This window comes from Vavraia culicis (assembly GCF_000192795.1).
Source record: "Vavraia culicis subsp. floridensis unplaced genomic scaffold supercont1.29, whole genome shotgun sequence".
NCBI lineage: Eukaryota > Fungi > Microsporidia > Pleistophoridae > Vavraia > Vavraia culicis.
The window spans coordinates 36,504-60,680 of record NW_007360632.1 but is presented as its reverse complement, the minus strand read 5'-3'; the positions used below and the strand labels follow the sequence as shown (position 1 = coordinate 60,680).

At 42.4% G+C, this 24,177-nt stretch overlaps 11 protein-coding genes across 11 annotated transcripts; 5 read left to right on the top strand and 6 right to left on the bottom strand.

The window, feature by feature from the left end:
• Positions 1 to 12: 12 nt before the first annotated feature.
• VCUG_01713 (uncharacterized protein) lies at positions 13 to 2,397 on the top strand (the record flags this gene model as incomplete). The annotated part of the gene is made up of 1 exon (XM_008076538.1): positions 13 to 2,397. The coding sequence occupies one exon, from the start codon at positions 13 to 15 to the stop codon at positions 2,395 to 2,397; it is 2,385 nt and encodes a 794-aa protein (XP_008074729.1).
• An 898-nt stretch (positions 2,398 to 3,295) lies between these two features.
• VCUG_01712 (uncharacterized protein) lies at positions 3,296 to 3,887 on the top strand (the record flags this gene model as incomplete). The annotated part of the gene is made up of 1 exon (XM_008076537.1): positions 3,296 to 3,887. Exon 1 carries the CDS (start codon positions 3,462 to 3,464, stop codon positions 3,885 to 3,887), a length of 426 nt encoding a protein of 141 aa, XP_008074728.1. The 5' UTR covers positions 3,296 to 3,461.
• A 719-nt stretch (positions 3,888 to 4,606) lies between these two features.
• On the bottom strand, positions 4,607 to 5,371 carry VCUG_01711 (uncharacterized protein; the record flags this gene model as incomplete). Its single annotated transcript, XM_008076536.1, has 1 exon — positions 4,607 to 5,371. The coding sequence occupies one exon, from the start codon at positions 5,369 to 5,371 to the stop codon at positions 4,607 to 4,609; it is 765 nt and encodes a 254-aa protein (XP_008074727.1).
• A 3,033-nt stretch (positions 5,372 to 8,404) lies between these two features.
• VCUG_01710 (uncharacterized protein) lies at positions 8,405 to 9,274 on the top strand (the record flags this gene model as incomplete). Its single annotated transcript, XM_008076535.1, has 1 exon — positions 8,405 to 9,274. The coding sequence occupies exon 1, from the start codon at positions 8,744 to 8,746 to the stop codon at positions 9,272 to 9,274; it is 531 nt and encodes a 176-aa protein (XP_008074726.1). The 5' UTR covers positions 8,405 to 8,743.
• VCUG_01709 (uncharacterized protein) lies at positions 9,252 to 13,076 on the top strand (the record flags this gene model as incomplete). Its single annotated transcript, XM_008076534.1, has 1 exon — positions 9,252 to 13,076. One exon carries the CDS (start codon positions 9,252 to 9,254, stop codon positions 13,074 to 13,076), a length of 3,825 nt encoding a protein of 1,274 aa, XP_008074725.1.
• Positions 13,077 to 14,663: 1,587 nt separating this feature from the next.
• On the bottom strand, positions 14,664 to 15,539 carry VCUG_01708 (uncharacterized protein; the record flags this gene model as incomplete). Its single annotated transcript, XM_008076533.1, has 1 exon — positions 14,664 to 15,539. One exon carries the CDS (start codon positions 15,537 to 15,539, stop codon positions 14,787 to 14,789), a length of 753 nt encoding a protein of 250 aa, XP_008074724.1. The 3' UTR covers positions 14,664 to 14,786.
• Positions 15,540 to 16,383: 844 nt separating this feature from the next.
• Positions 16,384 to 17,511, top strand: VCUG_01707 (uncharacterized protein; the record flags this gene model as incomplete). Its single annotated transcript, XM_008076532.1, has 1 exon — positions 16,384 to 17,511. One exon carries the CDS (start codon positions 16,384 to 16,386, stop codon positions 17,509 to 17,511), a length of 1,128 nt encoding a protein of 375 aa, XP_008074723.1.
• Positions 17,512 to 18,167: 656 nt separating this feature from the next.
• Positions 18,168 to 18,685, bottom strand: VCUG_01706 (uncharacterized protein; the record flags this gene model as incomplete). Its single annotated transcript, XM_008076531.1, has 1 exon — positions 18,168 to 18,685. The coding sequence occupies one exon, from the start codon at positions 18,683 to 18,685 to the stop codon at positions 18,191 to 18,193; it is 495 nt and encodes a 164-aa protein (XP_008074722.1). The 3' UTR covers positions 18,168 to 18,190.
• Positions 18,686 to 19,400: 715 nt separating this feature from the next.
• VCUG_01705 (uncharacterized protein) lies at positions 19,401 to 20,651 on the bottom strand (the record flags this gene model as incomplete). Its single annotated transcript, XM_008076530.1, has 1 exon — positions 19,401 to 20,651. One exon carries the CDS (start codon positions 20,649 to 20,651, stop codon positions 19,401 to 19,403), a length of 1,251 nt encoding a protein of 416 aa, XP_008074721.1.
• Positions 20,652 to 21,322: 671 nt separating this feature from the next.
• VCUG_01704 (uncharacterized protein) lies at positions 21,323 to 21,568 on the bottom strand (the record flags this gene model as incomplete). The annotated part of the gene is made up of 1 exon (XM_008076529.1): positions 21,323 to 21,568. The coding sequence occupies one exon, from the start codon at positions 21,566 to 21,568 to the stop codon at positions 21,323 to 21,325; it is 246 nt and encodes an 81-aa protein (XP_008074720.1).
• A 293-nt stretch (positions 21,569 to 21,861) lies between these two features.
• Positions 21,862 to 24,075, bottom strand: VCUG_01703 (uncharacterized protein; the record flags this gene model as incomplete). Its single annotated transcript, XM_008076528.1, has 1 exon — positions 21,862 to 24,075. The coding sequence occupies one exon, from the start codon at positions 24,073 to 24,075 to the stop codon at positions 21,862 to 21,864; it is 2,214 nt and encodes a 737-aa protein (XP_008074719.1).
• Positions 24,076 to 24,177: the final 102 nt, after the last annotated feature.

Sequence of the window (24,177 nt, the reverse complement as noted above, 5' to 3'; positions counted from 1 at the left end):
AACGGTGCCCCTATGAAATATGTAGTAGTAGCGGGCGGTACACTCAGTGGCATTGGCAAGGGCATCACGCTCTCATCGATAGGACTGATACTGAAGAGTGCAGGCATGAGAGTTATACCGGTAAAGATCGATCCGTATCTGAACAAGTCGTGTGGTACGATATCACCGATAGATCACGGTGAGGTGTTCGTTTTGGAGGATGGATGTGAGGCTGACATGGACCTGGGATTCTATGAACGTGTCATGGATGTGCTGTGTGGTGAGATGAGTTGTATAACGGGCGGAAAGGTTTACAGGAGAATGATTGCGAAGGAAAGTGCTGGTGCATATTTTGGTGAGACCATGGAGGTAATACCACACGTTAATGCTGTTGTTGAGGAAATGATTAATGATTGCGTGCGTGTTGGGTACGATGGGGGTGAGTGCATGGTGCGGAGTGCTTTGGAAAGGAACGAAAGGATGGATGACGAAGGGCGAGCGAAGAAAATGAGGGTGAACAGCGCAGTAATGAAGGGAACGGTACCGGAATGTGATACGGACAATAATGCGAGGGCTGATTGTGACACGGACAGCAGCTTGGACAATGATAGGAAGGTTAATGTGGATGGAAGCATTTTTACAACTGATCAACAATGTGTGCTGCATAAGGAAATAAGCGATAAAAATTTTAACAAACAAATAAGTGGTAGCATAAATGATGCAAAGCATAAAAAGAAAGCTTATAAAAGTATAAATACGGACAACGTTGTGGTGCTTATAGAGGTGGGCGGTGTGATAGATGACACGGAGAGCAGCATATTTTCGAGCACGCTCTCGCACATAAAACGGAAATGTGCAGAGGAGGACTTCCTGGTTGTGAGCGTGGATTACATGCCGTCATTTTCTAACAACGAGCAGAAGACCAAATTAGTACAGCGATCGGTGCAAAAGTTTATAAGCAGAGATCTTAAGCCGGGGATCATAGTGTGCAGGGGTCCTCATGCGTTCTTTAAAGGGACGAGGAGCAAAATTGTAAGGAAAACGGGCGTGAACGATGTGTTCTCGTCCAAGGACACATCCCTGGTGTACGAGATACCCTTTGATCTGCAGGCACAGGGCATGAGAGAGGCATTGCTCTCATTGCTGAAGATCAGAGACAAAAATGTTTTCAAAACAGAGGAGAAACTTTCCTGGGTGTACAACGACAGAAAGCGTCCTCTGACGGTTGCCATGGTAATCAAATACAATGGTAACGATGACAGCTACGTAAGCGTGATAGAGACTCTGAAGGTCTGCGCATTGATGATGAACATAGACGTACACATTAAGATGATAGACAGTGAAATGATAGAAGTAGAGGGGAGCACGGCCCCAGATGGCGACATAACTGCCGTACTTAATAAAATATTCTGTGGTTGTGATTGCATGTTGGTGCCTGGTGGGTTCGGGACACGTGGTACGGAGGGTAAGATATTGGCGATCAACTATGCCAGGACTAACAAAATACCATTCCTAGGCATTTGTCTAGGTTTTCAGCTCTGCGTTATAGAATTTTGTCGTAATGTGTTGGGATTGTGCGATGCTACATCAGAGGAATTCGATACTACGAGTTTATGTAAAGTTGTCATGGTGATGGAGGACCATAGGATTGAGAAAATAGTTAGTGGAAAGATGAGACTGGGCAGTAGGCGCTCATACCTCGTTGATTCTATGGTTAAGGATGCGTATGGTGCGAATTACAAGCGAACGTACTTGTATTGCGATGGACAGGAATGCTGCAATTACAGCGGTGGAAGATGCTCAGATGAGTACGTGAATACTGGCAGTGCCAGTTCGAGTGAATGTACTGCTGCGTGTGATGGTCCGGCTGATGGGTGCTGTGAATCCGTTAGATGTACGGAATCTGATGTCTGTGAGGAGTCTGGTCGATGCAGACCTGATGAGTGTAACTCTAACGGGTGCCGATCCAGCGAATCTGACAGGTCCAGCGCATACGACAGATCGGTTAGAGAAACGGTTGGATGTGCTCGACCAGCCAGCAAATGCCCAGCATTTGCGCAGAGGCATGACAGCGAGAGCACCGCTATAAACTGTTCTAGCCAATCATCAACCGTGCAGCCAAATAATAAGAGCAATGATTACAGCGGCAACAACAGTTGCGACTCCTCTCACCACGTCGTAGAGCGTCACAGGCACCGATACGAGGTTAATCCCCTATACGTTGACATGATCGAGAGGAAAGGCCTTCGATTCGTGGGTAAGAGCAAGGACGGTCTTAAAATGGACATATTTGAATTGAACAATCATCCTTTCTTTGTTGGTGTGCAGTATCACCCGGAAATGACCTTGAATTTGGATGACGGCCATCCATTGTTTAGATATTTCTTGGAGAAGGCACTACAAAATAAAAATAATTAAAGGAATGTTATGAAAGTATTTGAGTCTGCTAAGCCGTGACTGTGGAGGAACAGCAGTGTTAGTAGAATGTATTGTTTAATAACAGTTTGGTTCCCCTTTGGCGCGAGCGATAGACCATGCGCTAAGGGCATGATGTTCTGTGCCCTATTTATTGCAGGAGGGCAATCAACGAGGAGCTGCGCATCGATTATGTGGTCATGGGTGTAGCGAAATTGACAACATGCGCCCTCCTCAAGTACATGGATAGTTGAACAATGATTAGCCAGTCATTCGAGTGGTACCTGGATCACTACGTTGGCTACACACACTTCTCAAGGAAGCGATTCTTGTTACCAACGTGAGGATCAGGTCAGGAATGGTAGAAAGTTTGTCACGCACGGGTAGAGGCGTGGTAAGCAATTTTAGACGTGTTAATCTCATTAATTCCTTCATTTTAGAAAATTGCTGTCTCTAATCTGGCAACTGACGGACTGCACTAATCAAAAATTAATCAAAATGCATATCGGTGCTTTCATTTTGTCTACCACCTCGCTGGACACTTCGCAATAACCCGATGCACAAGTCAAACTACCAATTCTATGGGATAGACAAGCGGCAAACCGCACGGTATCGCTTCTGGATGTGCTAGTGGTGGGTTGGACATCAAACACTCTTCTTTGGCTGCGTGTTAGGTTGAAGGAGTTACATTCCCTAATATTTGAGAAGAAGAGTTTTTCGGTTGCTCTTGAGGTGCTGCGCAAGCCACGGCTCTACAGGGTAAATTACATCAGCACCAGTCAAAAAAAGAAAAATTGCTGTAAAGCGTGCAATCGTGCCTTAAATAATTCTTTAATCATTCACGGCATAGAACTAACGCTTTCAAAAGCAGTGTAATAGCACACTCTGAATTTTTGGTGCAGACTTAGAAAGTACGATCCATGTTCACGGTAAACACTGCACCAAATAACAACAAAAACGCCTTTATCATGCCACAGGCGCTGTCCTACCATGTGTAAAAAATACGTAATTAATTTACCGTTTCAGTAACAACATTATAAGCACAATTTTAATACCACACCGTGATAATGACCACCATAAGAACACTCACAAACGAAACTATGTCGACTTGTGCCACAGAATTTCCTTCAATGCGCAACAACGCATCAGAATACGAGAACGGGTTGAAATCAACAATTCAGCTCGTTTTCAGCGTATCGTTTATAGCATGTGCATTGTTGCTGGGTGCGATGGTTGTTTACATGTGTATGAAGATAAGAAAGAAGAATAAAATATTGTTCTCTCCTGTCCCTGAACTGCCATCATACAGAAACCTACGATGCAACCCGTTATCACAGGTATTGAGAGAAATAGAGGCGCATAAACCAGCAGATCGATTATACGAAAAGTTGGCGGTGCGCCAACCATCTCATCATGTTAATTCGCACGATCCACATAAATTTGCGAATCCTGTCTGCCTAGAAAACGCGTTTGATAAGGAAGTTTATCTTTAACGGTTTCGAATGCACGGTTTATTAAAATTGTTAAACGAAGGGCACCAAGGTGCTATTTTGATACGGATATAGCGTGTAAACTCAAAAAATACAGCAACCATACAGCAACCATACCATTATCCTTCTTTAAACTCTTAAAGCATGTGTAATTAGAACAACACGTACTTCATGCCATCCAGAACCTGTCTTTTGTAGAAACATGAATAGTTGTTTGCTAAGTTTTCATAAATTGTATGAAAGCCTGTAAAATAGACGCAGAGATACGATGCAATGATTTTCGTTCTCCTGTGGCAGAGAACAAAGTATTTTAGCATACCAAACACTCTTAATATGCCTAATGATTAAAATTCATCGATGTTGTAGATCTGAACTCTTAGCATCATTGTTGCTATGGTGACCGATCTACGAGTTATCATGTTCTTAGTTTTATTGCTGTATAATTTGCTTCTTGGTGACGTGATTTAGCATAAGCACGTAAAATAATTCAAACCGGTGGTAAATCTACGTTTGTGTTAGTTCGTATGGTATCTGTGGGAATGGTAGTATAATACTGCTTGCATGGTATCTGAGATAACCGCAGGAGATTACATCAATACACAGATACACTAGCAAACAATGCTATCCTCTCATAGAATGGATAGTATTTCATCCGAATCATAGAATGTTTACTTTTTATCTACATTTTTACGCTACACCACCCTCTACCACGGTATATTTCCTTAAAATCCTATCAATAAAAATACCAGGAGTGAAAGAGGTACTATTAATGTATCGTTGGCAGCACTGCTGCTTTTAAGTTTGCTTGCAGATGCCTTGGAGTTAACTGCCGTACCCGGTTTGTACCCATCCAGACACTCGTCCATCGTGACAAACTTGTACCCATTTTTTTTTCCAAGTGTTATTATGTCCTGCAGGATAGGAAAGTCCTTTTCGCGCTCTTCGTGCAAAAGGAAGATAAACGAATCATACTTTGGGTTGCTGGCGTTAAACACCTTGTTCAGGTACTCTCTGGCAGCATCAACATCCTCTACCTCATAGTACAGGCAGTACGTGTAGTTTGACTGTATTATCTTCTTCTCCATCAACGCGTTGTACACTTCTGCGTTAGTTTCTCCCGCATCCACGGGTGCGCGGGCAAACCTTATCTTCGTCTCTGTCTCATTTTGAATGGCCCTGATCTGCTGGTCTATGTCCTCTTTAATCTCACCAGCATCCATCTCATCATAATTCCTCGTCGGGTTAACGCGTAGACCTACTGTGTGCCCGTCCTCAACAGCCTCACGCATATGCTCTGCTATATTGCCCCTTGTAACGTTCTGTATGGTAAAGTGAAACGTTGCTTTTACGTCCTCATCCCTGAGTGTCTCCAGAATGGCTGGTGTATAACCTGTAGGCCCCTCGTCGAACGTTAAGGCAATCATCCCGGCCTTTGCACATCTGTCGGGTAGAATAGTTGCGTGTAGAAGTGAAAAGAATATAAACATTGTTGAGAGGATCTGTGCGTTTTTATATTTTATTCTGGTTTGTTTGATCTGATCTAGAAATATAGATGATTAAGGTTTACGTTCTAGAACGTTCTAAATTAGAACTGATGTAGTTCAATCATTGAACATGTGATGTGATTAAAAGAGCATATTCCAATTATTAGTACGTACTAAATGGCACAGGTGCAACAAAATTGACCAAAGATAGATCACATTTTTCTAAATAAAGCCTATTTCCACCTCTAATTACACAGCGGTATAGTACACCATTACATGATATGTGGCAGCAATATTTGATGGATAATCTGTTTTATTCAATCTATCAGGAACTTTGAGGTGATTTGAGCACCTATAAATTTCTTGTGGTCACACGTGAACGAGCTTATCATTGCTGATCCATCACGAAGAAATAAAAAATGATCAGCACGACCGGTCTATTCTTACGCGCGAAGCAGTCGTTCTTCGTTGTTTGCAGCGCAGTAAATAATGAACGTTTTAATGTACCGGTAGGTTTAAATCAAACTAAATTCGTTGAAATGCTTACGCATGCGGTACACCACAAAAAACAATTCGTTGAACAAACGTACTTTTAATGAAAAGCATAAATCTATCGGTACGTAGAGCACAGCATTTTATCACCAAATCAGATGAACGTACTATCAGAACAAGTTAAATAAAAATATGATGGTTTAGGTAAAATAGGTTGAGCATGACGGTACGTTCGTAGAATAAATTAAGCCTTTAAAGAGTGTCCTGCAAAATATGCCCATTTAAATTACGTGTTCTCCAAAGCCAAGATCAAATAATGATGCAACACTTAATTCAATAACACAGGCACGATCAAAAAGAAAGTAAATTTATGACTCGTTCAGCTATAGAATGCAACACAGGATCAGAAATTGATAAAATGCAATTTATATGAATGATATGTGCGTTTACTTATTATGCGTGTTAATTGCAGTATGTTGCGGTAAAGTAGGTTTGATAATTTGTGGTTGCGTGTGGAAATACCATGGTTGCGTGTGGAAATACCATGATTGATGTGAAAATACCATGATTAGCATAAAATACCATGGTTGATGTGCACCAGTGTGTAGAACAAGAAACATTACCAAAAACTGTAATTATTGTATGAAATGATTTGTTCATTGCTGGCATGGGAACGAAGATTTTAACGGTAGAAAAAAAATAAAAATACGCTGGTGATGCGTGAAATACTGCGATTCGTACATTTTTAATCTAAACACAAAAAATAATACAAAAACGTAACGGTGTAGAGGAGCGGTACTCCTTAATAAGCAAATATGGACCTAAAGGGCCATTCATATTTTTGCAGTTGTAAACGAAGGCACAAAACGTTTTTTACGGGCTGATTGCTTAGCACTGGAACAAAATGTGTTAAAAATGAGGGAAGTATTCTAATGGGACCGGTTGTGTAGGAAAATACGTAATTAAAGACTAAAATGCAAAAATTGCGCACCGATACGTTAAAAGTTGCTCATTGCCTGCTCTCCTGGCAACGAAAAGAGGCACTACATTGCACCGCTAAACACAAGCTTTCATACTCACAGCAGGCATACATCCGCATCACAACCGATTTATTGGCAGACCATTCCTTTCATAGCAGTGCTATTTCTCATCTGTCCCATCACCACTCCTAGCTGATCTCATCCATGGTAGATTCGCACTCAATCTCAACAGAATGCACATCATTCTCAAAGTCAAACCCCATTATCTCGTACACCAATCTGTTCCTCTCCAAGTAGTTCAAATTATAAATTATCACTTACCTTACCATTGAAATCAGGAGATTTGATTTTTACGCGTATGTTTACGTTTTGGTTGCTGTCGTACGTCTTTTTTATCTCCATGTCCTTTACGTTTAGAACGTTTCGTATTTTCTGCTCAATTTGGGTGTTTAACAGCATTTGGCAGGGATGGGTTAAATTTGGTGATTGTGGTCTCTTGCGCGTGCGATGAGCTAATAGTGTTATAAACGTGCGAAAAGTACTGGAAGAGAACAAATGTGCCAAAACAAACGTGTTTACACTGAAAAAAGGTGCTTACGTTCCTTTCTCAGTTTCATGATTCGAATACCGATGATACGTGCCATTTAAGGTGAACAACCGTGTTGACAGGAGAAAAGCAGCAAGTGAACATAACGTGTTGATAGGACAGTGGTAAACGGAGAACGGCACAATTTCAGTGCTCTAAATGGTGTGCAACATGTTAAAACGGTAGTATAGTACAACAGGCGCGCTATTCGTTGTTTGCGATTGATATTTGATGTCAATACGTGATGATAGCTTTTGCACAATTAAATTAGGAAAACCGTTCAATACAACAAACCTACGAGAGGAACCACAGTTCAAGATCACCATTCAAAAAGCGATCAGTTCTGTTGTTAAAATTTGGTGCTCCCTAATTTTAGTATCAGTGCCGTTGTAGAAGAACGATTTGTTCGGGTTGGCATGAAGAAATTACCGTTGAACAGTGCAGCACTGCCACAGACCAACCAAATACAGAGCATGGCAAAAACCGTAGAATGAAAAAAAATAACATTTTACCTAAAAATGGAGAATTCTCGAGAGTAAGCCTCATTCTGTTCAGTAGACCGATACCTAACAGCATTACTGTCCCAATAACAAAGTATCACTCTTATGAGCTGCATTTCTGCGTGTGTTCGAGGACTTTCCTCAGAGATGCCGATTTGCTCGGCATTCTCCAACGCTGTTCTTCGAGAATTCTCAGGGCAAAAATTTTTAGTGTGTAAAATAAGAGCGTATTTCTGATGGTACAGCAGCGCTGCTCCAGTCGTAGAGTAGTTGCCCATTTGTTACGCTGCTCTTTATTCGTGCTAAACCCGTAATTACGGTGCCAACATGTTATGTACCATTTTGCTCTAAGTATTTGGATAAAAACAGAATAACCGGATATTTAACCGCTTTGTACGCGTTGTGAAATGCTTCATGGGCTAAAACCAATTGCTAGTTGAATATTTTGGCTTGTTGAGCTGATTTATCGTTATGAACACATCTTTTCAAAAAGTGTGTTGAAGAATGCTGTCTTTGAGCAGGAAATGTGTTAAACGAACGCAATTGGTTTGCAAAAGTGTTTTACCGCGATCTGTGGGAATGTTCGTTTTAGAATAGAGGTAGCAATAACCATCGCATTCTTTGAGTAGATAGTTTGTTTAAGACTGCCTATAACGCATTTCTGTGCGGTGGATAAACCTTTTGTGATGTTATGCGCTGTATTTTCGGTTGAAATACTCCTTTGATTATGGCCAAGCCATAATGCCCATTTATTTTGCTACATGTCATCAATGATGAGCTAAGATAGATGAATTATTGTCATCAATGATGAGCTAAGATGAATGAATTATTGCATTGGTATACCCTTGAACAACCTACCCCCTTTTTTACCAATACCTACATCTTCATTCTAATGAACAAAAATTATGAAAATAAAAATGGTAGTTCTGCTCATCTGCTTGATGTTTTGCAGGCAGTCCCGTATTCGGATTGCATGTACAAACAGTGTTTTACTGCTGGTGCAAATGTTCATAGTAAGTGCACAAGAGCGTGTTATAGCTGCGTTATCGAATCGCTTACTTTTTATCATTGTCATCAATTTACTGCAGACATCAGTTCAACTGCACTCCTCCTCCCACATAATGAGTTTTACCTTCTTTCTTTGTCGCATACCGTTCTACACCTCTTCGCATATAACAAGGGCTCTCTGCAATGCTGTTCAGCCGCACCTCTCTCCCCATACGACCTAATTAAGCATTTCTCCACAACGTCTGGTGCACCTGCACAACTGCCATTTCATCTTTCAAACCACAAAACGCCTAAAAAATTCTTGCCCCATCCGATAAATGGACAAAAAGATGAAAATTGATTTTACATCAGCATTCAAAGACACGACAACACTACAGGTACCCCAAAAGAAGGTAACTCTACATAAGAAGACGCATTGTACCGACAAGATATGCCGTGACAACACTTCGCACGAGGCCATAGTACCGGAAGGAATGCCATACACGGACATAGACCTGGCACAACCTATCGATACAGAAATATTTGCGTACGAACTCGATCTGTTCCAACGCATATCGTGCATAGCACTGGAAAGGGACGAAAACGTGCTCGTATGTGCACATACAGCAAGTGGTAAGACCGCCATTGCGGAGTACGCCATACACCTGGCACTCAAACGTAAGCAGCGTGTGGTGTACACCTCACCCATTAAAGCGCTCTCTAATCAGAAGTATCGTGAGCTCAAGCTCAAATTTGATGATGTTGGCCTGATCACCGGCGACAGCACGCTCAATCCCAAGGCAAGTGTGCTCGTAATGACCACTGAAATACTGCGCAACATGCTTTATCGCTCTAACGAGCTTGTTGGGGAGATTAAGTTTGTAATTTTTGACGAGATTCACTACATGACAGATAGGGAACGTGGAGTGGTGTGGGAGGAGTGCATTATCTTGAGCACCTTTAACTGCGTATTCCTGTCTGCTACGCTGCCAAATGCAAATGAGTTTGCTGAATGGGTTGTAAACGTGCAGGGAAGGGTGTGCCACATTGTTAGCAATGACAGACGTGTGGTGCCCCTCATTCATTACGTGTTTCCTGTGGGCGGAAAAAGTCTGTTCAAGATTAAAGGCGGTGGCGAGACCGATGCAGTGGCCAGTGATGCTGCAGTTGATGAGGAAAATGATGAGGATCGTGTGACCGGTGGATATGATGGAGAGCGCACCGATCGTGGGTGCACGGCTAGGAGAACAAAGGAAGGGGCGCTGTGTGGTGCAAGAAATGGTAAAAAGGGCGAAAAAGGAAGAAATATGGGCGATAACAGACGCAACACCGAAAGTAGCAGTAGACGAGGAACTAATGTGCGATATTGTGGGGTAGACGGTACGAAAATGGACAATCATACGAGCACGGAATCAAGTGATGACAGATTGGCTGGGGGCGATGAAAGGCGTGGAAGAGGTACAAGAGGCAATAAAAGACATGATGATACATCGGGTGATAGAAGGAGGTTCAATCGTGGTAAGGGCCGTGAGGAAGAGAAACACAAGAAGAGCACGAATAAGAAAAGGAACACAAAGAAAGTGTTTAAGGCCACGAAAAAAGCGCTTAAGGCCCATAGCCCCACGAGCACCGTTGATTTTAACGTGGAGATGTTCAATGAGGCAATCCAGAACATAAAGAAGAGCAGGGTGGATTACGCAGATATAAAGGCTATAATTGGCCTGCTCACAGAAAAGGCCCTTTTACCCGTTATAGTGTTCAACTTTCGGCGCAAGGACTGTGAGAACTTTGCTACCTGTCTTGAAGAGGACTACAACAGCACTGAAGAGAAGGAACACGTCACGATGATCTTCAACAAGGCGTTGGAGACGCTGCGTGTGGAAGACAGAGCACTTACACCCATACAGAGCATGCTGCCGCTGCTGTTACGTGGCATAGGAATACACCACTCGGGCTTGCTGCCCGTTCTTAAGGAAATCATTGAAATTCTGTTCTCGCTGAACCTTATCAAGGTGCTGTTCGCCACCGAAACATTTTCAATTGGCCTGAACATGCCGGCTAAATGCGTTTTGTTCACCACGCTCTTCAAGTTTGATGGCGAGAAGATGCGCACGATCACCTCAGGCGAGTACATCCAAATGAGTGGCCGTGCTGGTCGGCGCGGTATCGACAAGGAGGGCATCTGCATATCGATACTTACAGAGGCGATCAATATTGAAAGTGCGGTTGCTTTGTTCAACGGAAGAAGCAATCCGCTACAGTCAGCTTTCCATCTCACGTATAACATGATTTTAAACCTTCTGAAGATCGAGGGTCTAGACCCTGTTTATGTTCTAGAACGGTCTTTTTTCCATTATCAGAAGATTAAGGGCGTTGAGAGGCTCAGAGACACGGTGAACTATTTTTATGGGTTAATGAGCAAGGTGGAAGGTGTTAAGGTGAGTGATGAGGGAATTGATAAGGAGCGTTCAGCTGTCAGCAACGCTTGTGCAAATAACCAGCTGAAAGATTATGCGCATAACAGCAACACGCTATATGATCATTTGCATGAAAATAATGATTCAAATAATGATATGCATGAAAACGGTGAGAGAGAAAATAGTAACACGGGTGAATTTGAATTTGTAAACGACGCGCTATCACAAAGGAAGTTAGAAGATCTCAGCCTGTCAGACCTGCTGGTGAAAGGACGACTTATTGACGTGACGTTGAACGTGAACGGATTTCCTATATATTTACAGAACTGCATAATAAGCAGCGTGAGTGGTTTGAAGGACAAAAAGAAAAAAGGAGAAAAAGATGTGAACCTAGAGGTGGTCGTGCTCTTGTACAACAGGACCAACAAAATGAAGCGCAAGTGCATAAGACTGTGCGATATATCGGCAATTTATGATGCCCGTGTCAAAATAAATAACAAAAGGTTGGGAAGGAAGTACTCCTTGCTGTACGGCACGCCCGTGACCGGGCATTACTGCACGATTTGTGAGGAAGAAGTGAGTGCTGCCTGTTTGGAAGAGCGTTGCTTCTTTGGGGTGTTGGAGCAATTTATGGAAGGAGCAGGCATCGAAGGCCTGGATGAGAAGATGCTTGAAAAGGAAGAGGAGCACCCGATCGAGGTGAATTCAGCAATGACCATGGAATACAAAACGGACAGTGTTTCAAACGGCGACATGAGCGGATATGTGAATGCGAGCAATGGCATGTCGGACAGTGGTGCACTGCCGAATGGCAGCAGGTCGATCAGTCGTGAGGATGTGTACCAGGATGAAAAGTCTGGTAAACGATCATGTGATGGGAGAGTTAATGGCAATACTGGATCGGACGGTGATCAGGACCGTTTTAACAAGCTGCCTAGCAATAAATGCTTAGACCGATCTGACAATGAGTCCGATGTGTCCGGTGCCGAAACAGCTGACAGCGATCAGTCATCAGGCGCTAAGAGTGAAGACGAGGAAACAAGCCGTGACTCATCGACAAGCACTTCGTTGCCGTGCACGGCCAGCCCCGTGCTCAAGAACAAAATCCTTAAATATCTGAACAACGTTTACAACACGAAGAATAGCGAGCTATTCGTAGCAAGCCGTATCGATCACATAGACCAATGCACTAAGATGATACAGGTGCTTAGAAGGTTGGACTACTACGATAACAACAGCGTAACGGTGAAGGGGCGCGTGGCATGCGAGTTAAACACCGAGGAACTTGTGCTGACCGAGCTCATCTTCAACGGTCATTTCCTCAAGCTCAGTGTGATTGAAGTGGTGAGCCTTCTGAGCTGCCTTGTATTCACAGAAAAGGAGGACGCTGAGGTAAGTGAACAATCACTGCGAAATTACAAAATAATCGAGGAGGTGGTACAGAACGTGGTTAAGGTGATGAATCAGGTTGGCCTGAATGTACAGGTGGAGGATTTCCCTTATTCTAACGAACTTATGGATGTGGTGAGGATGTGGGCAGCTGGTGCATCCTTTGAGAGTGTGACAGCCAGGACACAGGTGTTTGAGGGCAGCATAGTGCGCTGTCTGAAGAGACTGGACGAGATGCTCAGACAGCTAAGCTGCGCAGCGCGAGCGATTGGTAATTTGGAGATGGAAAGGATTTTTGGAGAGGGTATTAGTAAGATTAAGAGGGACATCGTGTTCTGTAATTCGTTGTATTTGTGATGGCTGATCGTGATGCAATAGTACTGGGATGGTTGATAGAATGGTAACATACCTGGGATAATCGATTTAATACTGTGTTAGACAGGAAAAGCGGAATAGGCACGAATAACCGTACCGCCAACATGGTGTAGGCAGTTAACGCAGGAATAAACTATTTTTTATCTTTCTAGCAAATTCTGTTTATTTTCGTATATGGCGCGACATCACGGTCTACGTTTTACATTTCTCTTCCTATGGGTAGAAGTAATCGCACAGAAGACGTGCAACAACACGGCTTATGAATGCTTAGTTTCTTACTCATGAGGTGTTGAGCAACGTAACCATAAGATATTGCACCTTTGATTCTATGTGCACCGCTTTATTGCTTGGATGCATAACATGTTCAGTCGTAATATGATGTTAAAAATGGACTATTAATGTGATTGGAAGGTTTTTGTCCACTCTTTGTATGAAAATTTTTTCATTATCTCACGTTTTTGTCTTCTTTCGGCTCATAAACCTGAGATAATGACGGCCCTTACATGATTACGGATGAACTGGCAGGTAACGTTGCAAGGAATTCTATCCTGCCAGCAGTCAGTCGGTCAAAACGCTTTGATGCTCTCGGACTCGCACAGAGTAAAAGTGCAATACGCTGATCATTTGATATCGCAACAACCATTTCTTGATGATTATTTGCTGCGCTACGAAGTGCTGTTCGTACCAGAAAGTTGCCGATACCTAAGCTGTGACAATTCGGTCAGGACGAGCTATTGGCTTAATACACGCCAAGAAAGATGGAGCCCTGAAACATAAACGGATGTTCTCAATAGGATGGCAAGATAAAATGCTATTTGGGAAGATTTTAAAGACTGGGCAGCCACAGGTGTATTTTCCGTGCTATATGCATCTCTGCTACAGCAATGATCGGTTTACATGCAGCACAAATGTGCGAAGGAAGTGAATCAGCAGAATGACCGTCCTGTGCCTTCCTCTAGGACCAAGGGTTAAGTAATCACGGTAGGTGCCTTCAACTGACCAGAACAAACGATGTACCGTGTGATAATGAAGGAATTATAAATAAAAATGCTTTGTACTTTGAATATTAACTCAACAGTGAAGCAGCAGCTAATTTGTGTCACCATCATTCGTTTATCAAAATTTTTATTCCACGTTTACTGAAATGAGAGATTCGTGCTACAAGTTGCAATTCGTGTTTCAGTGAGTAAATCTATCACTTACTCAGTTCACGCCTTACCATGCGTTGGTGTGTTTGATCTAACAACCTTGATGCTTGGCGTGGTGTGGATACATCCTGTATTGTAAATGTTTGGTACATACCAAGCAGAGAAGAACATTTTAGTACGAAGGAGCTTCCTGCAGCTCCTTGCTTTAGTCACAGAAGTTCATTATTTTAATTGCAAGAGGTTCTTCGCTTCAGCTGCACCAACAGTCATAGTACTACATCAAAATTAAACAGACCGTCTTTCTACAGCGATAATAGCCATAAATTCTGTAGAACACGTCTCTTCGAACAGTTTGTGCTTGCCAATCACGTTTTAATTTTTGTGGTACAAGAATCTTTACCGTAGCTGGAGCAAGTACCAAGACACATACCGGAAGCGTGGAGGTGCTGTAACAAGCTAAGAATGTTGGATGATACATTTTTAATGATTAATACCGGTGAATGTTGCATGCGTGTCTTTGTTCTGATTTGTACGCAGACCTTGCTCATTCCTCACGGGGCTCTATGTAATCTAAATCATCGTAGTACTGTAAAACGCTATCAAGCATGTAAATAATATCGGTCATTCCCTCCTCGGTGTAACGTATCCTCGTAAAATTCAGAACATTGTTCTGTTCAAGGAAGGAATAAAGATCGTTATGAAATTTCGTTTCCAAAAGCGATTGGTCAAAGCACAGATCACCGTCAAACCGATCCAAATCGTCATTTGTACAGTCCTCATCCCGGTCGCTCTCCAAGAAAAGATCGCATTTGCTTACCAAATTGATAAAGGGCAGATCAACTCGTCCCACGCACATGCACATGCTCATCCCGTTCCCAAGGAATCTTTCTACGCTCTTGAAATTGATGGAATCAAACACGTTCGCAATTACACAGCGGCTATGTTCCTTAAAATACTCAACGGTCCTCAGAAAAGACTCAGAATGTACAAAAATTTCGATTTGACCAGGCATGTCCACCACGCAGTAGCCCTCAATCTCCATGTTCTCCAGATTATCGGCCATCGTTGCGAATGCATTTAAAATGGATGAGTTCGGTCCAAGATCAGTAGCCTCCATTATGTTCTGGGTCGTAATGTAGGTACAAATGTCATGGTGGTATGTGTTACCGCTCTGCTGGGAAGGATCAAGATTTATTAAAGTTGGGCTGTGGTTGTGTGCACTGAGGTGGTCGTACAGGTTGAGGGAGAATGTTGTTTTACCTGCACCTGCCGAGCCTATTACTAGGACAGAATACATGGGCAAAGTTTTTCGTGTGATTAAATGTTAGATTTGACAATAATTAATTAGCTATGCTTTAATCATTGCATATGCTGCAATTGAGGCAACGATCAATGATTTGAGAGTAACCGGTTGTTTCATGATTAATTCTCGTGGCAAAATTTGCATCGGTAGATCGTGCTGTGCAATTATTTAGCGAGTGAGCGTAAAAATGGGCTGTTTGGTGTATTTTTGGTCAGAATTCGCAGCAACGGCTCCAATTCTAGCAATCGATCGAACCTGGTTTACCGTATACATCCATAAGCTCAACCGGTATTGCAGCAATTTATTAATTTTTCAGCATGTGCCAGTCATGGCACGTTCTCATTCCAAGAGTGTTTGGTTAAATTGCGTTTGCTAATCTGCTTTAACGTTCTTTTTGCGACGGGTAAGCGTTTACCACAGCGCAAAGGCCTTATGTTCGTGATGCACACCTTCCAAGTTCCTAACGTAACGAGGTATCGTTAATTAAACCGTCAGATCACATCTTTGCAGGGCAATAGGCACGATTGCCTGTCCGTACACGAACGGGTGCTTGCCGTAGCAAATGTTTATCCGGTTGGAGGTAACTGCACGGCACAAAAGCATTTGGCACCACAATTCACTATTTAATCTATCTCTATTCATCACTCACAGTGATTTGTTACTTTTTCTACGCATCTGTCACCGTATCTTGCAACGAAGCAAGATCACTGAAACTCTGGTTGACGAATCAAAGCACGAGCACTCGCACGCAATACAAAATACACCAATAAGTGTTTGTGAAAAGGAGCACAAAAAGAAAAAAGAACGAGCACGGAATCTCCCAACCACAGGATAGAAAATGCTACCAAAATCTACGATATCATCATTCCTTAGGAGGACTGCACATTCAGATCCGAAGTTCTATTACCGCACAAAAACAATCTACAAGAACAACGTGACCATTGTGTACCTGTTCTTTCTTCCCTCGTGCGTGGTTATTGCAACCGCACCGCCCAGGCAGTCGCAGTCATCAAAGCACGACCTTGAGCAGCTAGAAACGATCGAATACGACCAACTGACATTCACAAGGGAAGATAACATGTACATAGAGATGAAATGGAACGAGCAGTTTCTGCTGATTGGGTTTAAAGACGAGATCAACATGGAGAAATTCTGTGTGAAGGTGAACAGCCTTGGCGTAAAGGTGGGAAAAAGAGTAGGGAAAAGGGTTGTTGGAAACGATGAGGGTGAAACAGTCTCTTATAAGCTTGACAATGAGAGTATTGATCATATAAGTACGGACACAGCGTATGAGGTGTTCAGCATAGGAAGCCAAAGGAATAGAGAAGCGAAAGAGAGCAGACAAGACTGCAAAAGCAGCAAGGACAGCAAAAGTGTCAAAGACAGTAGAAGCACCAGGGACAACAAAAGTACCAAAAGTGGCAAAGACAGCAAAAACAGCAGGGAAGGCAAACGTAGCAAAGAATCGACAAAACACGACCCGTCATACATCGATCAGTGTACCAGCAGAAAAGACTTGAGGGCTAAATACGATCTGCGCCGCGTGTACGGCAATGAATGCTCAGCAGACACGGAGAACAACAGTAAAAGAAATAATTCGGACAAAAAGCACACAAAAAGTGACAGGGCCGGTCCGAGTTCAAGAATGAAACACTATGCATCGGTCCAGGAGATAGACTCTCTCATAAAATCACAGATAGAGTTCGGTGACCTGAACTTTTTTGTTCTCACCGAGCCCATTTACAGCTATTTCTGCAGACGGGTTATGTTAAGGCTGTGTGAACACTTTGATAGCAAGAATAGAAAGGTGAAGAACAACGGCTATAATATCAATCTGAACGAGCATTTCATACTGTTTGTGCGACGTGGAGGACGGTTGTACCGCTTGGACAATGAAAATGATTTTGCTGCTGCTGTTACGTGCTTAAACAGAGAGCTTGATGTTGTGGTCAAAAACAGAGAGTGATTCGGTTTAATACTTGGAAGACAAGTTCCTCATACGAGTGAGGTGCTGAAAAAGTGTGTGGTATTATTCTACGAAATGATTGATGCACCGTATTATATGTCTGCATTACGGCTGTGCGCACAATATGGTAATGTATAAGGGATATATCAGTATTTTTGCGAAGCATTGTCCTGGTAGGAGCTAATTTACCAATAAATGTTGATTGATTTGGTTCACACTTGTTGGCTGAGGAAGATAGGATAGAAAATGGAACAGAAAACCTGGGTTATAGAATGGCAGAAAAGGACACCTAAGGAATTTCTACTTCCGGTCATACGGGAGCTATCACCTGCCACTGTACAGAGGATCGTGCCTACACAAACCAGCATCGGGTCTTTCATTTGCGTAACATCACGGTCTTGTATTCCGCTCCTTTAAATGAGGACAGTTCACCAAAACAGTTCGTAAATACACCGACCACAATCATTGGTCGTACTTTCTGCCCACGCCAAAAATATAAGAAGGTCTTCAGAGCGATCCTAAGTGTTTTTCTTACACCACGATGAAAAATCAGTACTGAAGGTTAATCGCGGTATGACCACACAAATAGAGAACGACCGCACAATAGAGAATGACCGCACAATAAACGGAAATGCGTCACCTTACACCAAACCGCATCGCAATTAAAATCATTTAATGATTAAATCTCACCGCACTCGTAAATAATGACGGGTGGCTCAGAGTTACCCTGTTTCATCTCACTGATCCTTCTGACCACATCCATCCCCTCCACCACACGTCCAAAAACAACATGCCTGTTGTCCAGCCACTCTGTCTTATTAACTGTAATGAAAAACTGCGATCCATTGGTGTTTGGTCCGGCATTTGCCATCGAGACTACACCTTCATTATCATGTTTCAGCTGGAAATTCTCGTCATCAAACTTCGGACCGTAGATGCTGTGCCCACCCGTTCCATCATGGTTGGTGAAATCGCCGCCCTGAATCATGAAGTTTGCTATGATACGGTGGAACGTGCTGCCCTGGTAGCCGTACCTTTTTTCGCCTGTGCAAAGCGCACGAAAATTCTCAGCTGTCTTTGGAACCACGTCCATGCGCAATTCTATCTTTATAGTACCGAGCACTGTTTTATCTTTCTTAACGTTTAGGTAGCACACGGGAAGTTTGCTGGCCATGAGGGGGGGTAGAAAAAATTTTGTTAAAAGGTCAAAGAACAGAGCTGTGGCAGTAGAAATGCGTTAACCAGAGAAAGTACCAGGCACTCATTTAAAGATTGTAAGAGTATAGAAAACACGGCTTGGGCGTTTTTCTATTCATTGTATGCGCGTTAGGTGAGATAAGAAGCATACATTAATTAAAAGAGTGTTTATTGAAGGTTAAATGCTTATTCTATGAACTAAATGCCAGTGGCCACAGCCGTTCCCAGCGCATCACAAAAGCGTGCTGTTCAGGTGTTGTTGATATGTGAGGATCAACATGCTTTTAGCGAAAAAAGTTAGCTGCTGAATGATGTGAAAACATCTGGAGCAGTAATTAAATTCAATCCTTTTTTCCTCGGTGTTAACTCCAAACAGCGATCTGCAAGCACGAAGCGACCTAAACCAGTTTATGATTCAGCAGCGTGATTTGTTCATTGATGCGATATCCTAGTGCACTGAGAAGTTCCTTTTAATAGATATTGGATGAAGTATTTTTAGCTAAGCCTGTTTAACAGCCCTGTTCTAGCAAATCAAAAGCACACCATTGGCGCTAATGGCGGTTAAAGCGGATGCTCATTTAGTGTTGACCCAAGAAGAAACTTATTCTAACAAGTGGCACCATGAGTGCCTTCATTGAGCCATACAGTCCAGTTATGAATCGCTAATTACCTGATTACATTCTACAATATTTTTATTTGTATTTGGAGCAACAGTCAGCAACTACAGTTATAATAAGAAACGCTACTATTGCAATAGTAAAAATAATTGCTGCGATAATGAGTATTACCTCAAAACTGTAACCTTTCTCACCAGTGTTTTTACACCGGTCACATTGCTTTTTGTCGTGCCTTTTATGACATGGTGAGCCGTTTTCTTTAATATCCTCATCGTACGAATTTGTCCCTTCTGCAGCACTCCTGCTCAAATCACCCGTTCTTTTAGTCCTGAAATAAAGGCTGAGCATTTTTTGAAAGTAATCCATGCGATGAACGTGTTTATAGATCGATTGGAAGAACGATCTTGCACTGAAATCATTGCAGCGCCTTAGATGATTTTCATATCTGGTGCGTGCTTCACAACTGCACTTCAACCAAGAGCCTCTCATATTTGTAGATGAGCATTCACTTAACGGTTCCAATTCATTTTCGTTCACCTGTACGTCTTTACCCTGACATACATTGTGCGATCTCTTCTCTCGGTAACTCATCGACCCTAAAAGTCCGCTGCTAGCAACATCGCCAGACTTGTCCATCTCATTATCAATTGCATCGCATAACTCATCAAAACTAGGTGCTATCTCTTCAACGAATTTTTCGTTTAAATCCTCAGTCGTTTGTGTCCATGAATTGTACCTTTTGTAAGCGTTCCGCATTAGCTGAGCGGTGAAGTTGAAGAGAATTCTGCTACAATCAATGGTATGAACGACGGCCAACCTCAAATTTATGATGAAATTGGTAACGCTTTGCTTTAAATGCTTCCCTGTTGCCGACGTAGCACCAGATATTAAACACATTCTCGAATTATTCTTAAAAGTAATGGGATTACGAGTATTTTCGTTTGCCTCCTGATCGCATAGGTCATCCAAACGCGAAAGCCCATCTAAAATAAATGTTGCAAACAGCTTATCACGGTATAATCTCAGATAATACGATAATCTACACGTTAAAAAACGCATTTTCATCGCTGACTCATTCTTCAAAGCCTGAATCTCATACAAATATCTTAAGTTATTGATCTGTGGTTTTAAGAGATTGTCCTTATTCGAATCACCTTCATAGTTCTGCAAAGCCTCTGAATCACCATTCCTTGTTATGTCATTGCTGATAATCCCTGAGTATCTCTCCAATGCTCTTTCCTCATCATTTACAACCAAAACGGCAGCACAGCAGGTAAACACTACCAAGATAAAAATAGTTTCATATGTAACAAACCGTTTTGTCATGATGTTGGATTTGATGGGCTTTTTTAGCCTTTACTGCACTCCATCAAATGTCACTTTTCCCGAAAAGAACCAATCGTAAACTTAAAGCAGCCAAAAGATAATTGCAGTGGCATCTTTTCGGATCGCTCTTTTGCTGTTGGTCTTTCATTCAATTCGTAAAGAACTGCAGATCGAGGTGAAGGACTTAAACTCTCAACCGGTAATTATACCGTATTTGCGATTTTGTCTCTTAATTAAACTGTGTAATGTCATTCACAAGGAACACAGCAGCATTCACTCACTACTCCACGTTGGTGAGCAGAAGAACCGCTATTTCTACAGCAGTGTCATTAAAAATGAACGTTTGATCATTAGCACGGTGCCATAAGCTAAAAACACCGTAACATTGGGTGATTGGCGAAATACCACCAACATAACACGATTATACAGGCATAGACCGATCCAAAATTTTTGCTTTTTTACCAAAAATTTATTTATCTCCTCACACCTATGACTCAAAAACTGATTCTTTGCTTGATCCTGTGCACTTCAGCCTGGCAGCAGTATTCCAAACAACATACTCGTACCATCAGGGTGGGCGCATTGCATCAAACACAGTACTAAAACGGAAATAAATTGTTGTAATTGTACCAGAACAGTGAAACACACAAAATATACATATAGCGTCTTTACTACTCCTGACCACACACATCCTCCATACTTCTTATATTATTGCACCTGATAACCATTCTCTTCAATTTGCCTACCATTTTACTGTCAACAAATTCGCTTACACTCGATACCTCGATGTTAAAATTATCATCGAAGCCGTCCAATATTCCTTCGTAATCCACGTTCCATTTCAGCGATATGCGTATTCTTTTACCTATACGTGCTTTGAGGAACTGCTTGGGGTTTTCTTTTGTGGTTTCTTGCATACGAGGGGGCTCTGAGGCGGTTAACGGTTTTTGTTGGGGCGTTGCAACAAAAACGGTCCTGCACTTGGCACATGAATGACTTAACAAACGGTATGAAGCGATTTACACGTAGTTCAACGGATGCAAAGAGGTAAAATAACCAAAACAATGGTAAATAGGATGATTATATTTACGTTCATAAGAATGATGACCAAAGCAAGTATTCTGTTCATAGCAGGCGGTTCTTAGAGTATCATGCAACGAATATTGGCGTTAGCCCTGGAAACACCGGGATCATAGTAAATTTCACCTCGTTACACCTTCTTCGTCGTGTTGAAAAATCGGAGTAGGCTGTTCTTGTTCTTTTGTTCCTTCCAATCAAGACAAGTGTTCACATGGCTGTAGAAGAATGCTTCACTCACATTTACAAACACTTTCTTGCATTCAATACATCGTTTTACATCCATGCTCATCTTTCTTCTCTTGAAAAAAGGACTTTTTCTCGAAAACTTACTCAGTGAAACACCGAGGAGGCGCAGTCGCAAATTGTGCTGGAATATTCTTGGACGGGTTGTCCTATTTGAACAGCTGTAACAGGATGTAACATCATCGCTCACCGACGCACACAGTGTTGACACGGCCTCATTTAGCAGTACAGAACACGCATCAAGTATTTGTATATCATTGCGCAGCACACCGCGCTGTCTCCTCACAATTGTTCGGAAGTGCTCCGTTTTTACCGTTATGGTAACCACGGCTGCTTGTGAACCCGTGAGTTTGCGGCCAAGATTTTTGCACAACGACCACAGCACGTCCATCAGCATTTTATAATCATTCGTCGGATTGAACGTTCGCGATTTGCTGACACTTTGGTTTGATAAAACGGAGGGGGGCCGTGCCATAATATCGATATGCGGCTGCCTGTGAATCGTAATACTATCTGCTGATGGACCATCAAAATGTGACAAGCCGTGAGACATTCTGAAAAGATTGTGGAAGCTTTTCCTTTTGAGCACCAGGTACAGTATGTGCATGTGTGCGTGCAGTTCCCTGATTGTGGAAATGCCCATGCCATTTTCGAGCAGGATACTTGTCTTTGGACCGATACCCGTTATTTTTGTGATTTTCATGGGACTTAGGAATTTTTCTGCACCTGAAGAGAGCGAAAATTGGTCGTTTGGTTTGTTTATCGTTGAACACAGTTTTGATAGCCCTCTGCACACGGAAATACCAGCACTTATTGTAAGTCCGATATGCTTTCTAGCGTGCATACGAATGGCGGTTACAAGCCGTTCAACATTCTTAAAGGTGAATGGAAGCGTTTTTACTATCTTTTTGTGTTTACTACACATGTGAGGATGGGGCTGACTCGTGCAAATTGAACTGCTCGACACCTCGGCAGCAACAAAGGTATCATATGAAGAAGAATTGTCATTACCATGAGTTGGTGCAAATTTTCTATTAGTGATGTTCATTTCCGCTTCATACAACCCGTGTTCAGCAATACCATCTTCCAAAATAATATTATCTCTACCGCTCTGTACGTTCAATCCTTTTTTTTTGCTATATTCCTCTCTTTGAGCATGTGTGGCCAGTACAAATTCATTCTCAGGATTCGCAGCTTTGCCCTCGGCTTCCACGGCAAAATAATCATTTTCAGCCAATTTATTCATTTGCACCTCACAGAATAAATCATTGTTCACCATTACCTTGCTATTCACGCCTTCAGATTCTACTTTTGTTCCTTCATCACGTCTTTTACACGAACCGCCAATTTCGCTCATACTCTGTGGGTTGTTATCGTGTTTTTGCGACAGACTCGTAGTGTCAATCCCAGAACTAGAACAACCCTCACAGTCATTCAGTATGCATTCAATTCCTCCCTTCCATTCACAAAAATACTCGTATCCTTTTCTCATCTTCTCTTCATCTATCACCAGCACACATTCGTCCAGTCCATAAATTTCTATGTTCCCGTCAAACCTTGCCAGCATGCCCATCACCCGCTCTGAATACATGTTATACCGTTCAAAATTGCACTTCCGGATCACAAGGGATGGACAGAGGGTGCGTGCCTGGTAACCGGGCATGCCCGACCGTATTCCATACTTTCTTGCGGCGTAGTTAACAGCCGCTAGCATCGACATACCTCCGACCGCCAAAGGACCGGATACAGGATCAACAAGCACTTCCACACTTGCATAGAATGCATCGATATCCACGTACACAAACACTCGTTCAAGCGCATGGCCACTGCAAAATAGTGCTGGCCAGTCCTTTTTCAACCGTTCCTTTTCCTGGTGCACCATTCGGTGTGCGTATCTTAGTTCGTTATCCTCAAAATGAGCAATTCGCTCTTTCATGGCATGTGCTTTCATCCGTATGCTCTTTATATTTTCTTCTTTCTTGGTATCAAATGCATTCCCATCATCACAGTACACTATATTACCGGTTGTCAGCTGCGAACCGCTTACTTTCTTCATATAATTACCGATATCGTCTTCATTATCGACGAAATCGTGCACCATCCAATCTATGACCCTTTTGCTAAAATTTTAAAAATACCAAACCGGCATCGCTTAGCAACACACACGAAATACTTGTATTTCCTTTATTAGGTGTCTTTTTTG